Genomic DNA, 24878 nt, shown 5'->3' on the forward strand with positions numbered 1-24878 from the left:
GAACCATGAGTGTGCCATTGCACTCCAGCCTGGGCAAGAGAGTGAAACCCTGATTAAAAAATAAATAATTCAATATTTATATATTATTTATACTATTTTCAGCAGTATAACTCCTGAAAATAAACTGCCTGGAATTTTAACTCAGATGTCTGAAGTCTATACAAATTCATATAGAATATATTTTCCATTTTTTTAATGACAAATTATTTAGTTGACCATATACATTTTTTTATAGTTTTATTTATTTATTTATTTTTTTTTTGAGACGGAGTCTCGCTCTGTCGCCCAGGCTGGAGTGCAGTGGCGCGATCTCGGCTCACTGCAAGCTCCGCCTCCCGGGTTCACGCCATTCTCCTGCCTCAGCCTCCCGAGTAGCTGGGACTACAGGCGCCCACAACCGCGCCCGGCTAATTTTTTTTTTTTGTATTTTTAGTAGAGACGGGGTTTCACCGTGGTCTCGATCTCCTGACCTTGTGATCCGCCCGCCTCGGCCTCCCAAAGTGCTGGGATTACAGGCGTGAGCCACCGCGCCCGGCCACATTTTTTTATAGTTTTAAACATCTTTATTCCTTACAAATTATACCAATGACATTAAACCTGTCACAGCACATTTGGAAGTAGAGACAAATGCACTGCTATCTAAACACAGTAGAAGAAAGATACATTGAGGCAATGAGAAATAATCTAAAGTGTGCAAACATCTGAGACACAGCCAGAACAGAAGGCACACAGCCAGGGTCAAGGGTTCCCAGTTCTCAAAAAGCACACACCAAATACCCAATGGAGCTGGTGGTACATTCTGTTATGTTTCACAGGACCAAATCATACTCGGCCTGAGGCTTCTAAAGAGTCCACACTACCAAAGCCACAGTGCTATACAGAGCAGCCCTGGCACACTGGCTATGAAAAAACTACTTGCTTATATTATTAGACTGAAGGCTGTTTTACCATAAAATAGACCAATTTAACGGAGATAATTATAGGGTTTTTTTTTTTGTTTTTTTTTTTTAAGGCTAGTCAAGTGGACCAGCCTAGGCTGGTGTTATTTAAGGGTCCAAACGAACAAAAATAAATCAAAAGTTGCTTGCTCTATGGTAAAGATATTATTTCAGATTAACTTGGTATTAACAAGTTAACATTTTAATAATTATCTAGCTACATTTCACTGCTACTAAATACAGTAATCATAACATGGGAAAAAGCAACGGACCCCATATTTAAATTCGAAAAGGCAATAACAATTTAGCCACATATGGTCCATATTATGAACCTGTAATACTTGTTCAGATACTAGTACTAGGATTCAATATAAATTTGGGAAAGGGAAGCAATGGAATGTTTTCAAGATAAAATACTTGTAAGACTGAGCTTAAGACTTATACCTTCTTAGGGGGAGGTGGTGGTTTCTGTTGGAATGCCAATTTTACAGCTTCTGCTGCTGATTCAGGTTCTTTAATTATGCTTTTCTTTGAGTCTGCTTCAGATAGCACAACAAAAAAATGATGACATTTTTCACACTTGACAAAACGGGTGGATGCTGTAAAAGAAAACAGAGGTAAGTAGAAGGAAATAAAAAATAATTCCAATAGTGTTTAGCCTTAAAGACTCCACTGTAAATGAAAGCTATGCCCCTGACAAAAAGTAGACTCACTATTCCATCTACTTGCCACACAAAAAGCCTCATTTATATATGAAGTATTCTACAAAGATAGATGAGTTCAGTCAACTACCTTTTGTTCATTTCTATTAGGTTCTTTCATTTTGTGATACACTTCATTAAAAGATTGGGTGAAATTTTTCCAATCTTCCATTCATTAAAAAAGATTTTTTTTCTTTTGGAGATGGAGTCTCGCTCTGTCGCCAGGCTGGAGTGCAGTGGTGCGATCTCGGCTCACTGCAACCTCTGCCTCCCGAGTTCAAGTGATTCTCCTCCCTCAGCCTCCCGAGTAGCTGAGATTATAGGGGTGCACCATCACCCCCAGCTAATTTTTTTATTTTTAGAAAAGACAGGATTTCATCATATTGAGCAGGATAGTCTCGGTATCTTGACCTTGTTATCTGCCTGCCTCGGCCTCCCAAAGTGTTGGGATTACAGGCATGAGCCACCACGCCTGGCCCACTAAAAAAGATTTTTAAACCTCTTTGAGAATATGGAGTAATCATCTATTTTATTGAAATACTTGAATGAACAAACTAAAATACAAGATTCATATATTTTTCCAACATTATAAAAAGTTTCAAACATACACAAAAGTTGAAAGAGAAATCTATTTTAACTCCTAAAAATGTAAAAAATGTATATTCTTTACATTCTTTTAAACCCATTAGCGTTTTTCGGGCATGGTGGCTCATGCCTGTAATCCCAGCACTTTGGGAGACTAAGGCAGGAGGATCACAAGGTCAGGAGTTCGAGACCAGCCTGGCCAACATGGCAAAACCCCGTCTCTACTAAAAATACAAAAATTAGCTGGGCGTGGTGGCAGACACCTGTAATCCCAGCTACTCAGGAGGCTGAGCCAGGAGAATCGCTTGAACCCGGGAGATGGAGGTTGTAGTGAGCTGAGATTGTGCCACTGCACTCCAGGCCTGGGAGACAGAGCAACACTCCATCTCAAAAAAAANCATGGTGGTTGTAGTTTACATTCCCACCAGCAGTGTAAAAGTGTTCCCTTTTCACCACATCCATGTCAATATCTATTATTTTTTGATTTTTAAATTATGGCCATTTTTGCAGGAGCAAGGTGGTATCTCATTCTATCTAATTAAAAATGTTTTAATTCGCATTTCCCTGGTAATTGGTGATGTTGGGCATTTTTTCATATGGTTGTTGGCCATATATATATCTTCCTTTGAGAATTGTCTATTGCCCACTTTTTGATGGGATTATTATTTTTTTTTTTCTTGCTGATTTGTTTGAGTTTCTTGTAGATTCTGGATATTAGTCTTTCGTTGGATGCATAGTTTGTGAATATTTTCCCCACTCTGTGGGTTGTCTGTTTATTCTGCTGATTATTTATTTTGCCGTGCAGAAGCTTTTTAGTTTAATTAGACCCCATCTATTTATTTTTGTTTTTGTTGCATTTGCTTTTGGATTCTTGGTCATGAACTCTTTGCCTAAGCCAATGTCTAGAATAGGTTTTCCAGGCTTGAGCCACCGCGCCCGGCGGATCACGAGGCCAGGAGATCGAGACTATCCTGGCTAACACAGTGAAACCCCGTCTCTACTAAAAAAAATACAAAAAACTAGCCGGGCGAGGTGGCGGGCGCCTGTAGTCCCAGCTACTCGGGAGGCTGAGGCAGGAGAATGGCATGAACCCGGGAGGCGGAGCTTGCAGTGAGCTGAGATCCGGCCACTGCACTCCAGCCTGGGCGACAGAGCGAGACTCCGTCTCAAAAAAAAAAAAAAAAAAAAAAAAAAAATTTTTGGCTGGGTGCAGTGGCTCACGCCTATAATCCCAGAACTTTGGGAGGCCAAGGCTGGCGGATCACGAGGTCAGGAGATTGAGACCATCCCGGCTAACACAGTGAAATCTCGTCTCTACTACAAGTACAAAAAATTAGCCGGGCGTGGTGGCACATGCCTGTAGTCCCAGCTACTCAGGAGAATGGTGTGAACCCAGGAGGCGGAGTTTGCAGTTAGCTGAGATCACACCACTGCACTACAGTCTGGGCGATAGAGTGAGACTCCGTCTCAAAAAAAATAATAATAATATGTGGATACACAGTGATGAGTTCATATCCTTTGTAGGGACACGGATGAAGCTAGAAACCATCATTCTGAGCAAGCTATCGCAAGGACAGAAAACCAAACACCACATGTTCTCACTCATAGGTGGGAACTGAGCAATGAGAACACTTGGACACAGGAAGGGGAACATCACACACCGGGGACTGTGATGGGATTGCAGGAGAGGGGAGGGATAGCATTAGGAGATATACCTAATGTAAATGACAAGTTAACAGGTGTAGCACACTAACATGGCACACGTATACATATGTAACAAACCTGCAGGTTGTGCACATATATCATGGAACTTAAAGCATAAAAAAAAAAATCTGTGGATACACAGGAGATGAATACATTTATAAGGATTTCTCAATTCCAGTGGATCAGCTACAGAATATCCTGTGTTAAAGGTGATTTCTTTTTCTTTTCTTTTTTTTTTTGGAGACAGAGTTTTGCTCTGTTGCCCAGGTTGAAATGCAGTGGCGTGATCACTGCTCACTGCAGTCTTGACCTCCTAAGCTCAAGCAATCCTCCCACCTCAGCCTCCTTGAGTATCCAGGACTACAGGCACACGCCACCACGCCTGCCTTTTTTTTTTTTTTTTGAGATGGAGTCTCTCTCTGTTGCCTAGACTGGAGTGCAGTGGCGCGACAGTGGCTCACTGCAAGCTCCGCCTCCCAGGTTCACGCCATTCTCCTGCCTCAGCCTCCCAAGTAGCTGGGACTATAGGCACCTCTCGATCACCTGACGTCGATCCGCCCTCCCTGGCCTCCCAAAGTGCTGGGATTACAGGAGTGAGCCACTGTGCCCGGCCGATGCCTGTCTACTTTCTAAAATCTTCTGTAGAGACAGGGTCTCATGATGTTGCTCAGGCGGGTCTCAAACTCCTGGACTCAAGTAACCCTCCCACCTTGGCCTCCCAAAGTGCTTGGGATTACAGGCGTGACCCACTGAGGCCAGCCTACTCTTTCTTTTCAAAACATGGTTATAGGATGTTGGTGGGGCCTAGTGGCTCACGCCTGTAATCTCAGCACTTTGAGGGGCCAAGACAGGTGGATCATTTAAGCTCAGGAGTTCAAGACCAGCCTGGCCAACATGGTGAAACCCTGTCTCTACTAAAAATACAAAAACTAGCTGGGCATGGTAAGTGCCTGTAAACCCCGCTACTCAGCAGGCTGAAGCAGGAGAACTGCTTGAACCTGGGAGGCAGAGGTTGCAGTGAGCCAAGATAGTGCCCATCGTGCCCTCTTATAATAAACAAAATAAAAATAAACAACATAAGGTTACAGGATGTAGACATATGGATATACACTTTTTTTTTTTTGAGACAGAGTTTTGCTCTTGTTGCCCAGGCTGGAGCAATGGCACAATCTCAGCTCACTGCAACCTTCGCCTCCCGGGTTCAAGCAATTCTCTTGCCTCAGCCTCCCTAGTAGCTGGGACTACAGGCATGTGCCACCACGCCCGGCTAACTTTATATTTTTTAGTAGAGGTGGGGTTTGACCATATTGGTCAGGCTGGTCTCAAACTCCTGACCTCAGGTGATCTGCCTGCCTCAGCTTCCCAAAGTGCTGGGGTTACAGGCGTGAGCCACCGCACCCAGCCACTCTTTTTTTTTTTTTTAAGAGCTGGCATCTTGCTGTGTTGTCCAGGATGGCCTCAAACTTCTGTTCTCAAGGGATCCTCCCACCTCCCAGGTAGCTGGGTTTGGACATACATGCTTAACTCAGCCTAACCCTACTAATGGTAACCAGGGACCTCAGAAAGCAATTTGGTAGAGAATCTCTTATAGATACAGGTTGCAAATACAAAGCTAGTATGTCTAAGTAATACATTTTTGTGTAATCCAACTAGAAAGAGAGAACTGCAGAGAAAAATTTCATGGAATTTTTTTTCCTTTGGGAAAATTTTAAATATAAATTTATATCTATCCACAGATTATAGGAAAAACTGCACTAGCAAGCACACCTACGTCCTTACAAACTAAATGAAAGAAGCAGACAATTCCACATTAAAAAAACAACTTTAGGCCGGGTGTGGTGGCTCAGGCCTGTAATCCCAGCATAGTGGAAGGCCGAGGCAGGTGGATCACCTGAGGTCAGGAGTTCGAGACCACCCTGGCCAACATGGCAAAACCCCGTCTCTACTAAAAATACAAAAATCAGCCGGGTGTGGTGGCAGGTGCCTGTAATCCCAGCCACCCAGGAGGCTGAGGCAGAAGAATCACTTGAGGGTTACCCGGGACACAGAGGTTGCAGTGAGCTGAGACCAGGTCACTATTCTCCAGCCTAGGCTACAGAGTGAGACTCTGTCTCAAAAACAAACAAAACCACTTCATTATCAATTCAATCAATTCTTGTGTTTCTGTTCTTTTTTTTTTTTTTTTGAGACGGAGTCTTGCTCTGTCGCCCAGGCTGGAGTGCAGTGGCGGGATCTCGGCTCACCGCAAGCTCCACCTCCTGGGTTCACACCATTCTCCTGCCTCAGCCTCCCGAGTAGCTGGGACTACAGGCACCCGCCACCTCGCCCGGCTAGTTTTTTGTATTTTTTTTAGTAGAGACGGGGTTTCACCGTGTTAGCCAGGATGGTCTCGATCTCCTGACCTCGTGATCCGCCCGTCTCGGCCTCCCAAAGTGCTGGGATTACAGGCTTGAGCCACCGCGCCCGGCTCTTTTTTTTTTTGAGACGGAGTCTCACTCTGTTGCCCAGGCTGGAATGCAGTGGTGCAATCTGGGCTCACTGCAAATTCTGCCTCCTGGGTCCAAGCAATTCTCCTGCCTCGGCCTCAATAGCTGGGTGCACGCCACTACACCCAGCTAATTTTTGTACTTTTAGTAGAGACGGAGTTTCACCACGTTGGCCAGGATGGTCTTGATCTTCTGACGTCGTGATCTGCCCGCCTTAGCCTCCCAAAGTGCTGGGATTACAGGCGTGAGCCACCACGCCTGGCCATATTTCTGTTCTTAAACACAAGACTAATTAAAAACACATTCTGGGCCGGAGGTGGCTCACATCTATAATCCTAGCACTTTGGGAGGCTGAGGCAGGTAGATCACTTGAGGTAAGGAGTTCAAGACCAGCCTGGCCAACATAGTGAAACCCTGTTGTTACTAAAAATACACAAATTAGCCGGGCATGTTGGCTCGTGCCTGTAATCCTAGCAACTGGGGAGGCTGAGGCACGACAATTGCTTGAACCTGGGAGGCAGAGGTTGTAGTGAGCTGGGATCACACCACTGCACTTCAGTCTGGGCAACAGAGCGAAACTCGGTCTCAAAAAAAAAATTTTTTTGGATAAATTCTAATAGCAAATTTTAAGGAGAGGTTTCATCCATGTTTCCTATTTACTGATCCCGTGTAAATGCTTACCTAAAGAAAAAGATCAAGCTATTTGAAGCATCTGTGACTAACACAAGCCTAAGTAAATAATCACCACTTCTCATCAATGGGAAAGATAGTCACTGCCTTTATAATGATGAGGAACTAGTTTACAATTGTTACTGATGGAAAACAGGGCAAGGATTAAAGGGCAGAGAAGCCTCTGATCTAGTTCAGGCAGTGTGACAGGAAAATCTGGCCTGAGAGCACAAGTTCAAAATATTTCTCTAAGGAAATTAGGTCAAAAGGAAAAGGATTAAACACCAACAAATCACATTCCTCTTTGCTTATTGTTGAAAGGTTGCTTAAATTTGACTTGAATATTTGCAATACAATTTTACATTGACATATTTTCAACATATCCCTAAAATTCAAGGATTCGATGTTATTTATCAAAATGCTATTTTGGGGTTTAATACAAGCATTGCAATGCACTTTTTTTTTGAGATGGGGTTTCGCTCTTGTTGCCCAGGTTGGAGTGCAATGGCACGATCTCAGCTCACCGCAACCTCCGCCTCCTGGGTTCAAGTGGTTCTCCTCCCTTAGTCTCCGAAGTAGCTGGGATTACAGGCATGCACCACCACGTCTAGCTAATTTTATATTTTTAGTAGAGACGGGGTTTCTCCATGTTGGTCAGGCTGGTCTCGAACTCCTGACCTCAGGTGATCCACCCTCCTCGGCCTTCCAAACTGCTGGGATTACAGGCATGAGCCCCCACCGTGCCTGGCCAATTTTCACTGTGCATTTTCACTCCAAAAACAACGGCAAAAATCTAATTTTATTAAGTTACCAGGAGACAAATTCTTTCCTTTAAACAGCTACTACAAGTATCCTATATTGCTTTATGTAAAATTTTGTTGGTTTGGGAAGCTGAGGTGGGCGGATCACAAGGTCACAGGTGTTCAAGACCAGTCTGGCCAAGATGGTGAAACCCCATCTCTACTAAAAATACAAAAAATTAGCCAGGTGTGGTGGTGGGCGCCTGTAATCCCAGCTACTCAGGAGTCTGAGGCAGAGAACTGCTTGAACCCGGGAGGTGAAAATTGCAGTGAGCCAAGATCGTGCCACTGCACTCCAGCCTGGGCAATAAGCGAAACTCCGCCTGGGGTTGGGGGCGGGGAGGAAGAAAGACAAAGGATTTAAATAGACACTTCTCCAAAGAAGACAGACAAATGACCAAAAAACTTAAGAAAAGATTAACATCATTAGTCATTAGGGAAATGCAAATCAAAACTACAGTGAATCCCCGGAGGTAGCACAAAATCCCAGCACTTTGGGAAGCCAAGGTAGGAGAATTACTTGAGCCCAGGAGTTCGCGACCAGCCTGGGCAACATAAATGAGACCCTGTCTCTGCGGTGGCATGTGCCTGTAGTCCCAGCTATTCAAGATGCTGACGTGGGAGGACAACTTGAACAGAGAAGGTGAGGCTACTATGAGCTATGACTGCGCCACTGCATTGTAGCCTGGGTGACAGAGCAAGACCCTGTTTCTAAAAACAAAATAAAATCAAAAGAAGCCCATGATGAGATACCACTTCATGTCCACTATGAAAAAGAAAGACAGGCTGGGCGCAGTGGCTCATGCCTGTAATCTCAGCATTCTGGGAGTCTGAGGCAGGAAGATCACCTGAGGTCAGGAGTTCGAGATCAGCCTGATCAATATGGTGAAACCCCTTCTCTACTAAAAATACAAAAATTAGCTGCGTGTGGTGGTGGGCACCTATAATCCCAGCTACTTGGGAGGCTGAGACAGGAGAATTGCTTGAACCTGGGAGGTGGAGGTTGCAGTGAGCTGAGATCATGCCACTGTACCCAACTTGGTGACAGAGTGAGATTCTGTCTCAAAAAAAACAAACAAAAAAAAAGAAAGACAAGTGGTAAAAAGGATGTGGAGAAACTGGAACCCTCATATTGCTGGTCGGACTGTAGAATGGTACAGCTGCTATGGAAAACAGTTTGGCAATTCTGCAGAAACTAAACAGTTAACACATGACCCAGCAATTCCACTACTAAATATATACCCAAGAGAATTAGAAACATATGTCCACACAAAAACTGGTACACAGATGTTCACAGGAGCATTATTCAGAACAGCCAACAAGTAGAAACAATCTAAATGTCCATCACCTGATGAATGTCTAAACAATGAAATATTATTCAGCCATAAAAAGCAATGAAATACTGATATATACTGCAACCTGGATAAACCTTGAAAACATTAAGCTAAAGAAAAGAAGGCTGGGTCTGGGCGCGGTGGCTTAAGCCTGTAATCCCAGCACTTTGGGAGGCCGAGATGGGCGGATCATGAGGTCAGGAGATCGAGACCATCCTGGCAAACACGGTGAAACCCCGTCTCTACTAAAAAATACGAAAAAACTAGCCGGGCGAGGTGGCGGGAGCCTGTAGTCCCAGCTACTCCGGAGGCTGAGGCAGGAGAATGGCGTGAACCCGGGAGGCGGAGCTTGTAGTGAGCTGAGATCCGGCCACTGCACTCCAGCCTGGGCGACAGAGCGAGACTCCGTCTCAAAAAAAAAAAAAAAAAAAAAGAAGGCTGATATGAAATGCCACATAGCATATAATTACATTGTATGAGATATACGGAGTAGACAAATCCATTGATAAAGTAGTTAATAGTTAACAGGGCTAGGAGGGGAGAAGGGTGGAGAGTGACTAAGGGCTATGGAGTTTCTTTCTGGGATGATGAAAAATGCTCTGGAATTAGATAGTGGAGATGATCATTCAACCTGGTAAATATCTTTTTTTTCTTTTTGAGACAAGACGAAGTCTTTCTCTGTCACCCAGGCTGGAGTGCAGTGGTGTGATCTCGGCTCACTGCAGCCTCCGCCTCCTGGGTTCAAGAGATTCTCCTGCCTCAGCCTCCTGAGTAGTTGGGACTACAGGCGTGCGCTACCACGCCAGGCTAATTTTTTGTGCTTTTAGTAGAGACGGTGTTAGTCAGGATGGTCTCGATCTTCACACCGTGTCCTCCGCCCACCTTGGCCTCCCAAAGTGCTGGGATTACAGACATGAGCCACCACTCCTGGCCTTTTTTTTTTTTTTTTGAGACAGAGTCTTGCTCTGTCACCCAGGCTGGAGTGCAATGGCATGATCTAGGTTCACTGCAACCTCTGCCTCCCGGGTTCAAGCAATTCTCCTGTCTCAGCCTCCCAAGCAGCTGGGATTACAAGTGGTTGCTACCAAGCCCGACTAATTTTTGTATTTTTAGTAGAGATGGGGTTTCACTATGTTGGTCAGGCTGGTCTCGAACTCCTGACCTCGTGATCTGCCCGCCTCGGCCTCTCAAAGTGCTGGGATTACAGGTGTGAGCCACCGTGCCGGGCCACAACTTGGTAAATATTTTAAAACCACTGAAGATGAATTGCATGGTATATGAATGATGATATCTCAAATTTTTAAAAGGAAAGGACTAGGCCCACATGTACAGCTGTCCCATGGCACACGTAGGAGACTAGTTCTAGGACCACCCACATATAACCAAATCCATGCATACTCAGGTCCTGCAGTTGGCCCTGTGGAACCCACATATATGAAGTTAGCTCCTCATATATGCTGGCCATATGTGTCTGGCCAAAAAAAAGCTAGGTATAAGTGGGCCCGAGCAATTCAAACCCACAGTTCAAGAGTCAACTGCATTAACATACACAGCTCTCAAAACATTGCGTGATGAAAACAAGCAATTTGCGAAAATATGAATATGCTATTTATACTTTAAAAAAAATCACATGTTCAATGAAGATATGTTATAGAACTTTAGCTCCATCTATAAGGGTCTATTCTTTTCTCATAAAGGAGGATGGATATATGCATTCCTCAAGTAATTAAAAATACAAAAAAGTAGGCCGGGCACAGTGGCTCAAGCCTGTAATCCCAGCACTTTGGGAGGCTGAGGCAGGAGAAAAAAAAAAAAAAAAAAAAAAACTAGCCGGGCGAGGTGGCAGGTGCCTGTAGTCCCAGCTACTCGGGAGGCTGAGGCAGGAGAATGGCGTAAACCTGGAAGGCGGAGCTTGCAGTGAGCCGAGATGGCGCCACTGCACTCCAGCCTGGGAGACAGAGCCAGACTCCGTCTCAAAAAAAAAAAAAAAAAAAAAAAATTACAAAAAACTAGACAATTACCTAAACAGGCCATTCATGAAAGAATCACAAGTGACCAAAAAGCATAGATGTTTACGAACTAGTATCCAAATAAATGCAGACTTAAACAAAATGCAGGCCGGGCATGGTGGCTCACACCTGTAATGCCAGCACTTTGGGAGGCTGAGGCGGCTGAATCACCTGAGGTCAGGAATTCCAGACCAGCCTGGTCAACAAGGTGAAACCCTATCTCTACCAAAAACACAAAAATTAGCCTGGCATGGTGGTGGGCACCTGTAATCCCAGCTACTTGGGAGGCTGAGGCTGAGGCACCTGGGGCTGGCACTTGAATCCAGGTGGCAGAAGTTGCAGTGAGCCGAGATCGTGCCACTGCACTCCAGCCTGGGTGAGAACAGCAAAACTCTGTCTCAAAAAAATAATAAAAACAAAAAACAAACAAAAAAGCAGGCTGAGTATCCCTTAACCAAAATGCATGGGACCAGAAGTGTTTCAGAGTTCAAATGTTTTCAAGTTTTGGAATATTTGCAGAAATACACTGGTTAAGCACCCCTACATGAAATCTGAAATCTGAAATGCTCCAATGGAGCATTTCCTTTAAGCATCATGATGCACTCACAAGTTTAGGATTTTGGAGCATTTTGAACTCCAGATTTTCAGACTATGGAAGCTCAACCTGTTAGTAACCTGAGATCAAATAAAACTCTCTTTAGTACTGTGAAGACCCAACTTTTAATGATCAGACACAGAAGGATTCAAAAGGATGCACTCTGAAAAAACTTTTAATATGGGTATGCAAAACTAAGGGAGGAGGGGCTTACTGCACTGCTAGGGCCTACAAATAGTTACAGAGGACAGGGACGGTGTCATGATCATCTGCATATTTTCTGAGCCTAGCGACGTCTGAATCAACACATTTGCTTATTAATTTTGTAAGTTTAAGTGTGTGCTCTTTTTTTTCTTCCCTTCCACATTTTCTACTCCCATATCACCACCCCCAATTAGAATTCTCAAAGCAAACAGGCCTCAGCCTTGAACTGATTACACTATAGTATTTCCACACTTGGTCTAACTAATAATATACAGATACTACTAATATACAGATTCTAGGACCCCATCCCACATCTACAGAATCTTAATCTCTAGGGAAGGATTTTGGAAATCTCTAAGTTTAACAATCACCTTTAGTGACTAATACAACCTGGCAAGTTTTGGAAAGAATGCATAGAAGAAAAATAAATTTAATCCCAAGAGGAGCTAGTTTACCCCTAAAGAATCTCCAGATGGTAGAAATGTACGATATAGGAATTTCTGAATAGCAAATCTTCACTGCTATGTGACCTTGAATGAGTTACTTAAACTTGCTAAATCTCAGTTTCTTCATTCATAAAAAGGAGAATACTCTTTGTTCTGGCAAAATTAAGGTTCCAAGAACAAAACTATATATATTGGCATTTATTAAATATTAGTTTCTTTCCTTTTCTACTCTAAGAAATTATTCTTTTTTCTTTTTTGGAGACAGAGTTTCACTCGTTTCCCAGGCTAGAGTACAGTGGTGTGATCTCGGCTCACTGCAGCCTCTGCCTCCTGGGTTCAAGCAATTCTCATGCCTCAGCTTCCCAAGTAGCTGGGATTATAGGTGCCCACCACCACGCCCAGCTAATTTTGTATTTTTAGTAGAGATGGGGTTTCACCACATTGGCCAGGCTGGTCTCGAACGCCTGACCTCAGGTGACCCGCCTACCTCAGGCTCCCAAAGTGCTGGGATTACAGGAGTAAGCCACCATGCCTGGCAAGAAAGTATTCTTTAGGTCTGTAAACGTTGAAATGTTTCTTTGAAGAAAAAAAAGGAGGAAAATTTCTTGGTTAAAATAGGAGACACTGACCTCATAAATTAAGCAATTTTCAGCCTCTGTATAATTTTATTGTATCACATCAAATTTGTTTAGAAGGTTTTGTCATCCAGTTCTACCTTTTTTTTTTTTTGAGATGGAGTTTTGCTCTGTTGCCCAGGCTGGAGGAGTGCAGTGGTGTGATTTTGGCTCACCAGGACCTCCACCTCCCAGGTTCAAGCGATTCTCCGGTCTCAGCCTCCCAAACAGCTGGGACTTCAGATGCACGCCACTATGCCCGGCTAATTTTTGTATTTTTAGTAGAGATGGGGTTTCACCATGTTGAGCAGGCTGGTCTCAAACTCCTGACCTCAAGTGAGCAGCCTGCTTCGGACTCCCAAAGTCCTGTGATTACTGGTGTGAGTCACCGTGCCCAGCCCACTTTCATTTTACGTTGTGATCCAAATTAAGTTTTGTTCAGAACCCCTAATATTCCAGCTATGGGATGGAGCTACTTTAAGTCTTTCCAGTACATAAAAACATACTACATCTAGTACCTTTTCATACGGTGGCCAATTACTGTTAATGGTAAGTGTGAAATTGTAACCAAAGTCTCAATACTAGGATTAGAAGATAGAGAATACCCCCTAGCCAACCATCAGACACTGAAGTCTTATAATCTTAAAGTTTTCTTCAATTGGATTGTAGAGGAAGGCTGACATGGTGGTACAATTCATTATCACTAACTCTAAGTCATGTAAGTAATGAGTTTTTTGATTATTTGATTCATTGATGAAAATATCTGTAGGACAATCTTTGCATTTCAGAGAGTTACTGACACTAACAGCAAAAGTAGGACAGTTGATTTTTTCCCTTCTTTTTTTCTTTTTTTGAGACAGGGTCTTGCTTTGTCACCAAGCTGGAGTTCAATGGCTGGCTCGCTGCAGCCTCACCTCCCGGACTCAAGCGATCTTCATTATCTCAGTCCCTAAGTAGCTGGAACTATAGCCATGCACCACCAGGCCTGGCTAATTTTTTAATTTTTTTTAATACATATGGAGTTTTGCCATGTTGCTCAGGCTGGTTTTGAACTTCTGGGCTCAAGCAATCTGCCTACCTCAGACTCCAAAAGTGCTGGGATTACAGGTGTGAGTCACAGTGCCCAGCCCTGATTTCTTCCTTCTCCGAGTGTCTGAATCATTAATAATTATCAGATGCTTCCCAGAATTGAGGGCTTACCTCCTTTAGGAAGTACTAAGGGAATTTACCTTAATATATGAATGACTAGCCTTCCCAGCCATGTGATACTCAATATGTATTTGAAGAATGTAGTAATAAATACAGAATAAATAAGTCCTGGTTCTCCTACAGCCTAATGATCACACCCAGAAATTCACAAAATCCAATCTGAAATAAACACAATTAAGCAAAATAAAGAAGCAAATATTTTTCTTAAATTATCTCTTACACAACAGCGCAAAGTATTACCAGTCCTGAGAATTTTCTAGTATACGGTGAACATAAGAGAGAATCAGGTGAGCTCATACAATTTATATATAATTCATATAACATACAAAGTCACATTAATTTATCTATTTCATATAATCCATATTTCTACACATTTAATACAATTTATATATATATATATATATATATATTTTTTGGAGACAGGGTCTCTGTCACCCAGGATGGGGTACAGTGGCATGATTATGACTACAGGTATGCACCACCAGATATCTGGCCTTTTTTTTTTTTTTGTAAAGACAGGTGTCTCAACATGTTGCCCAGGCAGGTCTTGAACTCCTAGGCTCAAGGGATCCTCCCATCTCCACCTTCCAAAGTGCTGGGATTATAGGCATGAGCCATTTGTGCCTGGCCTGTATTTATAAATTTTACATAATTTACATATTTTTATACATTTAATAATTCATAGAAAATGTAGGGAAAAAAGAGCAGAAGAAGATGTAATACTTACACACAAAGGTCTCTACATGTGTGCACAAGTCGCCACATTTAGGACAGCGCAGCTGGTTTCCACCTTTCCCAGAATTCCCAGAGCCTGATTTCTTACTACTTCCCTCACTTGCTGATTTCTAATGTTTATGAAGGAGAAAAAAGGAAGAGTGTCAATTATTAGTTTCAGGCAACCAACTTAAATATAAACAATATTGTTTGTAATTAATTTTATAATTTTCTAAATTTCTAGGATGAAATTATTAATATAATTCTACTATTTCTGGTGTCAGAAGATCTATTTACTTCAAAAATCAAATCAGTTCTAGTAAATGCATGTATATCTGTAGTCTTCTTTTATATAACATGTGTCAACATATATAATAGAGTTTTCATTCAATGACTCAGGCACTAGAAAATTTACTAAGGGAAAAAAACTGCATTTCAATGAAATTGAATCAGGAGTTATTATCATGGTAGGTAGTGACTCTGATTATTCTTAGATCCAACTTTTCTCATCTCTAAAATGGGAATAATTTTACCCACATCAGAGAGTCACTGTTAAGATTAAGTATGGATATGTAAGTGCCTCACATTTTGTCTAACATATAAGATTAACTCAAGCGTTAGTCAAATTCACATCATGAAAAAAACTGGTAAGTCACTGACTCAATACAACCACCAATCATCTACTTGCTAGCTACAACATAAAGTTGTACCAGAAATCTGAAATTTTTAGGCTACCAGAGTAGCCCAACATTTAAGTTATACCACGAATCTGAAATTTTTAGATAGAGGATAAAGTGAGGTTTATACTGTCACAAGTTGTAAGAGTTATATGAAAGCAGGAAATTATGGCTATTCCTAATTCAATCCTACTGACCAACAGTCATTTAATGACACTTCTTTACTACTTTGGGGTGTTAGAAATTTTAATTACTGCTTACTATGTGCAATGCTTATAAAAGTATTTTAAGGTTCAAAATGAAACATCTAATTATATAAAATTCTTCAGATCATTTTAGCTATCTCATATTGCCTCCAGAAAACATATAAGCCAGTAACAGACAGTACTATTACATTTTTTTAAAGGAGGGAACTCACAGGTGCCAATAAGATAAAATAATTACCTTATTTCCATCTCCAGAACCATCTTTACTTATCCCATCTTTTGAGGCAAAGTATGCTGGCGTTTCTGTAAAGGATCTAAGAGGAGCTCTTCGCAGAATCTGAGTTTCAAATGTCCCAAGCCTTCCTAAAACTGATATATGAACGCGACCACCAGAAATACCTGAAAATAAAAGGAAATCTACATCAAATATAGATATGCCTCAATAAATCCCCTGGAAACAAAAATTCCTTGAGCATAAAGGAGGTTGAAAAAAAGCTATCATTTTCACAGCAGTAGTATAAACTGAGAGAAAATAATGACACCAACAGAGGCAAAGTCCTTTCAAAAACAGGCCAGGTCTGAGCCTCTGAAAGATTCTAGATAAATAAAGGTGTTTCTTTCAGTATGTGTCCTTTAGAAGTAAGGTAAGATTAACCACGTCATAACAATATGTGGCTTTTTCAAAGTTTGAAGGGAGTTCAACACCTGCCTCACCTGTACGATTTTTTAAAAGGCCATTTATGCCCTATATTCTTATTATTTCTACCAATGAGAATAAACATCTGACAGCAACTCGTCTGTTATTATATAAGAATACTATCTGGGCCAGGTGTGGTGGCTCACCGCTGTAATCCTGGCATTTTGGGAGGCTGAGGTTGGCGGATCACTTGAGGTCAGGAGTTCAAAACCAGCCTGGCCAACATGGTGAAACCCCGTCTCTACTAAAAATAATAATAAAAAAAAATTAGCCAGGCGTGGTGGTGGGTTCCTGAGGCTGAGGCAGGAGAATCGCTTGAACTCAGGAGGCAAAGGTTGCAGCAAACTGAGGTTGTGCCACCACACTCCAGCCTAGGTGACAGAGCAAGACTCCATCTCAAAAAAAAAAAATCTATAACAATGGAAACAAACTTCAAATGTTCTTTAAGGCAAGGTGTGGTGGCTCATGCCTATAATCCCAGAGTTCGAGACCAGCCTGGCTAGCCAACATGGTGAAACCCTGTCTACTAAAAACACAAAAATTAGCTGGGTGTGCTGGCAGGTGTCTGTAATCCCAGCTACTCAGGAGGCTGAGGCAGGCGAATTGCTTGAACCCAGGAGGTGGAGGTTGCAGTGAGCCAAGATCGTGCCACCGCACTCCAGCCTGGGCAACAAAGGAAGACTCTGTCTCCAAAAAAAAAAAAAAGTTATTTAAAAAATTGTGTTATTGGCTGGGCGCGGTGGCTCAAGCCTGTAATCCCAGCACTTTGGGAGGCCGAGACGGGCGGATCACGAGGTCAGGAGTTCGAGACCATCCTGGCTAACACGGTGAAACCCCGTCTCTACTAAAAAACACAAAAACTAGCCGGGCGAGGTGGCGGGCGCCTGTAGTCCCGGCTACTCGGGAGGCTGAGGCAGGAGAATGGCGTAAAAACCCGGGAGGCGGAGCTTGCAGTGAGCTGAGATCCGGCCACTGCACTCCACCCTGGGCGACACAGCGAGACTCCGTCTCAAAAAAAAAAAAAAAAAAATTGTGTTATTCCACTTATATGTGGTACTTAGAAGGCAAAATCATAGACAGTGAGTAGAATGGCGGTTCCTGGGGGTTGGGGAAAATGGAGAGTTATTGTTTTAATGGGTACAGAGCTTTAGTTTTACAAGGTGACGGCAATGGTTGCACAATATCAATGTACCTAATACTACCGAACTATACACTAAAAATAGTTAAGTCATGTAAATCTTACATGTATCTTGCCACAATAAAAAAAATTGAAGGAGCCAGGTGCAGTGCTTCACACCTGTAATCCCACCCAGCACTTTGGGAGGTTGAGGTGGGTGGATCACTTGAGGTCAGGAGTTTAAGACCAGCCTGGCCAACATGGTGAAACCCCGTCTCTACTAAAAATACAAAAAGTAGCCAGGCGTGGTGACAGGCACCTGTAATCCCAGCTATTCGGGAAGCTGAGGCAGGAGAATCGCTTGAACGAGGCAGAGGTCGCAGTGAGCGGAGATTGTGCCACCGTATGCCAGCCTGGGCAACAGAGCAAGGCTCCATCTCAAAATAAATAAATAAATAAATATAGTATCAATCTCAAAAGTTGGCTTAGAAAAAGTAATTGAGGGGGCCAGGTGCAGTGGCTCATGCCTGTAATCCCAGCACTTTGGGAGGCCAAGGCGGGAGGATCACGAGGTCAGGAGATCAAGACCATCCTGGCTAATATGGTGAAACCTCATCTCTACCAAAAATACAAAAAATTAGCTGGGCATGGTGGCACGCACCTGTAGTCCCAGCTACCCGGGAGGTTGAAGCAGGAGAATCGCTTGAACCCGGGAAGCGGAGGTTGCAGCAAGCAAAGATGGCACCACTGCACTCCAGCCTGAGCAACAGCGTGAGACTCCGTCTCAAAAAAAAAAAAAAAAAAAATTGACGGAGAGTGACAGATGCAATCAAAATGACCATTCACCAATCATAAAATTCTCATAAAAATGATAAAGCTCTGTAGCAAACTAATTGGGGTTTCTAACACTTTTTGTGACATGAACCACTTGAGCAGTCTGGTGAAGCCTCCGAATAGATCTCTTCTCAGAATATTTTTAAATGTATAAAAAAAATACATAACAAAACAAATTATAAAGAGGTAGTTATCAAAAAAATTTTTTAAATATTTCTCTTTATTAACAAGCAAAATTAAATAAGATCTAACAGTTTTTTAAATAATTACTATGATTTCAAAGTAGCAAAAAGTATGAACAATATTCTGAAATATCAACAACTATAACGTGATATGAAAATATTTCTGATTTTGATTGATGACAAAGTCACAGACACTTCTAAGACTACTGTGGATGTGTTGTGAACATTCATAGGCCAAGGAAATCTTATGTTTCAGCTAGAGCTTAGTGAAAATAAAGTTCACAGAACCTCTGAATTCTATGCAAAGACCCATTGGGGGCCTGTAAACCTCAGGTGAAGAAGCTCTGAAAGCCAAAAAAGAGAAGTATTTCTGTAAAGTGTATTTCACCAGATTACCTGGCAGCAACCAGAAAACACAATTTAAGTTTCACTGTTTACAGAACTTTATCATACAGACAAAGCTTTCTAAATTTCAGAACAACTGTTTTTAAAAAGAAATACTAGTCCAGGTGCGGTGGCTCACGCCTGTAATCCCAGCACTTTGGGAGGCCGAGGCAGGTGGATCACCTGCGGTCCAGGAGTTGGAGATCAGCCTGACAAACATGGCAAAACCCCGTCTCTACTAAAAATATAAAAATTAGTTGGGCGTGGTAGTGCACGCCTGTAATCCCAGTTTACTCGGGAGGCTGAGACAGGAGAACCGCTTGAACTCAGGAGGCGGGGGTTGCGGTGAGCCCAGATCACGCTACTGCACTCCAGCCTGGGTAACAGAGCAGATTCCATCAAGACAGACAGAGGCCAGGGGCGGTGGCTCACACCTGTAATCCCAGCACTTTGGGAGGCAGAGGCGGGCGGATCACAAGGTCAGGAGATCGAGACCATCCTGGCTAACACGGTGAAACCCCGTCTCTACTAAAAATACAAAAAATTAGCCGGACGTGGTGGTGGGCGCCTGTAGTCCCAGCTACTTGGGAGGCTGGGGCAGGAGAATGGCGTGAACCCGGGAGGTGGAGCTCGCAGTGAGCCAAGATTGCGCCACTGCACTCCTGCCTGGGCGACAGAGCGAGACTCTGTCTCAAAAAGAAAAAAAAAAAAAAGAAACAAGACGGAAAGAAAGGAAAGACAGACAGGAAGGAGGGAAGGAAAAGAAGAAAAGAAAGAAACCAGTCGTTCTGAAAGTAAAAAAAATAACTGCTTATCTCCTATGATTCAAAAGTGTTCACGGACTCTTGGCTAGAACAGATCAAGAACACTTTCAAAGAAGCCGTCCCTGCCCAAAGAGAACACACACATACTTCATCCAACCACTGTAAACTGTATTATTCTTTGTCTACTCCACTAGATTTAAACATGAGGGTGAGGACTTACTCTCCACTCTTACCTCCAGCACTAAAAGACCTGGCACATAGTGGGCCCTCGACAAATATTAATGTATGTCACATAAATGGATTAAAAAAACACTTTAAAGTGTTTGCAAATCGAATTCCTGGAATCGGGACATCTACTGGTTGAGGCTTAACAATGATTTAGGATTAAATTCACTCTCTTACATTTATGTATCATTTTACAAAATGCTTCTGCCCACATTACCTCATTCAATCCCTCCTTGTGTAGTAAAGAAACTGGAAGATATATTTAGTAAACAATAAGGATTTTATAATTGGTTTAAAAGTTAGATAAAAGGGACCTTTTCAAAAATCCATCCAAGGGTCATGAACCGGTAAGTCAAAATAAAAAGAATTTGTCTAGAAGTCAGTGATTATAACAGGATCTAGCCTCGTGGTCTGACATCCATAGATTTGAGGAAGAGAAAAAAAGTTTATTTTCCAGACTCTCTTGGCTGGGGCGCCATTCTTTCACAGCTTCAGATAAACAGAAAGGAAAGGTAAACAACATGCGCCACTCTTAGGAAACTACCTCCCGGTCAAGTTGGGAAAGCCAGCAAAGGACTGCTGAAACACCCAAGGACTTCCGAACCAACTCCTGCGGGACCTCTCCCCATCTCCCCCGCCGCTGTCCTGCGTGCCCCGGGGCTTGCCTGACGCCGCGAAATACTGTGAACCTTGTTTATGTCCCAGTGTCTGGGCCGCACAGTGATAGTAACATCTCTGGTATCGCGCGGCTTGCGTCCGGGACGGTCAGCTGGGTGCCCTGAGTCCCAGGGGACCCTAGCAGGGACAGCCCCTCAGCCGAGCCCCTCCTGGAGCCCCCAACGGGCCCGAGAGGGATCCCGGCCAGGCTGCGGAAGAAGAGCCGCGGCCGGGGCAGGCGGCGGTCCCCGGCAGGGCTGAGTGGGATCTGGAGGCATTTTTTAATAAGAGGAACATTTTCTGCCTCTTTCAGGGTTTCTACGAAGTGGCCGCATTCCGGCCCCAAAGTCAGCGGGCCTGAAAGCGCGCAGGAAGACGCGTGGGAAGGAGTTTACTTCCAATTTGAGCAACGGCCGCTCCAGAGGTCGGCAGAGCCCCATTCCACGGGAAAAGCAGTGGGTGCCAGGCGAAGTGCCGCCCATTCCCTCACACTCCCCGGGTGCAGCAGGCCTCGTGCCCTCCCCAGGACCCCCACTCACCGGCCAGTCCACCCCCTCCCCCTAGGCTGAGGGCTCAGGAGTGGCACTATTTCGTTACCTCTCTGCGCGGAGGCGAGTGAGGACGTGATAAGCCGGGCGGCCGCTGCGCCGCAAGTGCAAGCACCGCAGCTGGGCATTTCCGCGAGGCCTAGGCCGGGGCTTCGCCCCTTGAGAACCTCCGGGTCTCAGCTGCGCGAATCCTGCTCGCAAGGCGCGCTGACTCGGTTCCGAACCCTTCAGCGGGCCCTAGACCCCGTGCAGAGTTCACCTGCCCGACAGCCAGGCCTTCGCGCTCCTGTGCCCCACAGCCGTCTACTCACCAGACTAGACACCCAACCCCCCTTCCCTTCCCCTCCTTCTCCCCCCACCCCCAGCCTACCGGGCCGGCGGAGCTTGCGCGCGCCTGCGCCGTAGGCCCGGGGAGGGGGCGGAGGGCGTGGGTACGCGTCGCGTATGCGCGCTGGAGAAGCTACGTGAGGCGAAGGCGAGGGGGTGGTGCCGTGGGCGCGCCAATGAGTGCCCTACGGCAAGCGCCTAGCCCCAACTGCGGCGACTACAGGTCCAGACGCGCATGGTTGCCAAAAGCCCTTTTATCCTAAAGTTGAAAGGTTTTGAGATAGACGCGGAGAGATGCATGCCGGGACTTGTAGTCCCTAGTCGTCATAGTCAAGCTCTTCTTCCGGTCACTTTCGGTGGGCGGCAGGGATGGTCAAGGTGAGGATGGTAGCTTAACCATCCACGGGGGAAGTCTCTAAAGTACCTTGGTAGCCGCTAGATGCTTCAGATTCACTAAGTTTCTTCCCCCGGGATTCCACATCCTGTGTTCCTTGTCTTATCATTCTCCTTAGTTTCATCACTTGTAACATGGAGGTGGTATTGTCAGTTCCCTAAGCAACAACTGTTAGGTGGTAACAGCTCCCTCTCCTTGTTCTTTCAGGCCTCGAGGTGATAAAGCTTTCAGCTGTTGGTAGTCCGTGGGTGTTTTACAGTCTTGAGGGTTGTCTCCCTCCCTGCCTCCCTCCCTCCTTGCCTCCCTCCCTCCCTCCTTATTTAGTAAAGATGAGGTCTCCCTATGTTGCCCAGGCTGGTCTCGAACTCCTGGGCTCAAGTCATCCTCTCCCATTGCCCTCCCAAAGTGCTGGGATTACAGACGTAAGACACCACGCCCGACTGGTTTTCTTAAACCTGAACACACGCTAGTAAATACTCCATTAAACCCTTTTCTGTTAGGCTTTGTGTAGAGGACTCCGTGCAAACAAGACGTTCTGGTAAGTCCTGGTCTTGCAAATGAAGCAGGGTGTTCCTTCCCTGTTAACAGGGAGGACAAAGGAGCCAGCTGCAAACAGCAGACCCTGGGGGCTTGTTTATGTGTAAACATCTTGAAAATCCAGAAAGTCAGGCCGGGCGCGGTGGCTCAAGCCTGTAATCCCAGCACTTTGGGAGGCCGAGGCGGGCGGATCACAAGGTCAGGAGATCGAGACCATCCTGGCTAACGTGGTGAAACCCCGTCTCTACTAAAAATACAAAAAAACTAGCCGGGCGAGGTGGCGGGCGCCTGTAGTCCCAGCTACTCGGGAGGCTGAGGCAGGGGAATGGCGTAAACCCAGGAGGCGGCGCTTGCAGTGAGCCGAGATCGCGCCACTGCACTCCAGCCTGGGGGACAGAGCAAGACTCCGTCTCAAAAAAAAAAAAAAAAAAAGAAAATCCAGAAAGTCAGGGAAAGGTCAGAAAAACAACAATGTGTCTTGTGACTTGGCAACATTCCACAAACGACTGTATAAAATAAAGCAGAGTGCGCCATTTTAGGCGGCCGCCATGTTTGTCTTGTCTTGTGTGTTCATTCCTTTGTTTAGGAAACACGTGGACCCCAACACTTTGTTGGAGCCCTCTTGCAGGACTTGCTTCTGCACAGCTAAACAGATGGACCAGCTGCACAAGATGGAGGTTGGTGACAAGTGAGTCACGCCCTTGTCCCATCTGGGTTGGTGCCAGACTGAGTATTTACGTTGTGTATGAGATTCTTACTCACTCTGAACCCCAGAGAAATTGCCAAGTGAGCTTAGGTGCCTTTATTTCTGAGCTTTGCGGGTGGGGATGGGGAGGCAGCAAAGGGAGAGGCAAGACCAGGTCACACAAGTCAGTGAGCCCTCTTCGATCTCCATCCAGTCCAGAGAAATGTGGCTTCTAGGTCCCTGTGTCTAGCTGTGAGAAGGGTCATTGGCCTTGGCCCAGGCAACAATTTTTTCTCTCTCTTTGGATAGGTGACTCCTGGTGAAAGGAACTGGGCACATTCCTCAGCCCCCGGGCTCAAAACTCCCTGAGCCCAGTACAAACACCACCTGGAAAGTCTCCGATAAGGAGACAGCCGTTCAAGGTTACTGAAAGCGCGGGAGCCAAAAGAATTTCTTTGTTCCCCTGCAACTTTCGGGCTATAAAAAGCAAACGCTCGCATTATTCGGGGCCCTCTTGTATACTGTGTAAAGGAGGGACCAGGTTCGAACTTGTAGTAAAGATCCTTGCTGCTTGGCTTTGACTCTGGACTCTGGTGGTCTTCTTTGGGGAACAAACTGTCTGGGCATAACACTGGTACTCCCTCAGCATAGTGAGGGAGTACCACTATGATCTTGAGCCACCATAGTTGCAGAGACTAGAAGAGAGCCCACGTCTTCCCTCACCAAGACTTTTGTCTTCCTCCCCTGAGTCCATTAATAGAATTCTGACAGAGGAGAGTCTCCAGTATTCCCTCAATCCAGTGTTTCAAACTATATTCGCAAAATTTCTCAGAAGCTATAGCTTTGTAGTAGAGGTGAAGGAACCAAGTAAATGGACCTTCCCTGCCAACTCCACCATGCCACCCCAAAATCAACCAGAGCAGCTCTGCCTTGAACTATTTAATTACTGGGGTTTTTTTTGAAAATAGTTCTGCATTAAGACAATGTATGAAATTCATTGAGTCAAGGACAAACCTTTCCTTTTATAAATGAACTGAGGGCCTCTGACACCAATTTAAATTATTTTCATCCCACACCCACCTTCTTTTTCAATTGTGTCGCATTTTCTTCTCATTATAAAAATGAAGAGATTGTTTGCCAAAACCTGTAGATTGCTATAAGCAAGCTGAGTAAGAGTGTTGCTAAATCAAGGCTCAGGCTAGGGGAACCACTCCAGTAAGACTTCCTTTTCCCTATCTATTCTAGATAATTGACTTCGCATTCATTCAGTCAACAAATATTTATTAACCACTAGTTACATGCCAGACCCTGGGCAAATAGTACTGAAGTTTAAAAAATTTTCCTCCTCAGGCCGGGCGCGGTGGCTCAAGCCTGTAATCGCAGCACTTTGGGAGGCCGAGACGGGTGGATCACGAGGTCAGGAGATCCAGACCATCCTGGCTAACACGGTGAAACCCCGTCTCTATTAAGAAATACAAAAAACTAGCCGGGCGAGGTGGCAGGCGCCTGTAGTCCCAGCTACTCGGGAGGCTGAGGCCGGAGAATGGCGTGAACCCGGGAGGCGGAGCTTGCAGTGAGCTGAAATCCGGCCAGTGCACTCCAGCCTGGGCGACAGAGCGAGACTCTGTCTCAAAAA

At 44.6% G+C, this 24878-nt stretch overlaps 1 protein-coding gene across 1 annotated transcript in view; it reads right to left on the reverse strand.

Annotated features, from left to right (window-relative positions):
• Positions 1–21806, reverse strand: part of CLPX (caseinolytic mitochondrial matrix peptidase chaperone subunit) — a 43167-nt gene extending 21361 nt beyond the window's left edge. The window contains exons 1-4 of the mRNA XM_025390681.1: positions 21349–21806; positions 16130–16290; positions 15022–15139; positions 1383–1537 (exon numbers count right to left, since the gene is read on the reverse strand). Of these exons, the coding sequence (XP_025246466.1) occupies positions 1383–1537; positions 15022–15139; positions 16130–16290; positions 21349–21427 (513 nt within the window). The 5' untranslated portion in view covers positions 21428–21806. The remainder of the gene's footprint in view (positions 1–1382; positions 1538–15021; positions 15140–16129; positions 16291–21348) is intronic.
• Positions 21807–24878: the final 3072 nt, after the last annotated feature.

This window comes from Theropithecus gelada, chromosome 7a, assembly GCF_003255815.1.
Source record: "Theropithecus gelada isolate Dixy chromosome 7a, Tgel_1.0, whole genome shotgun sequence".
In the NCBI taxonomy this organism is placed as follows: Eukaryota; Metazoa; Chordata; class Mammalia; order Primates; family Cercopithecidae; genus Theropithecus; species Theropithecus gelada.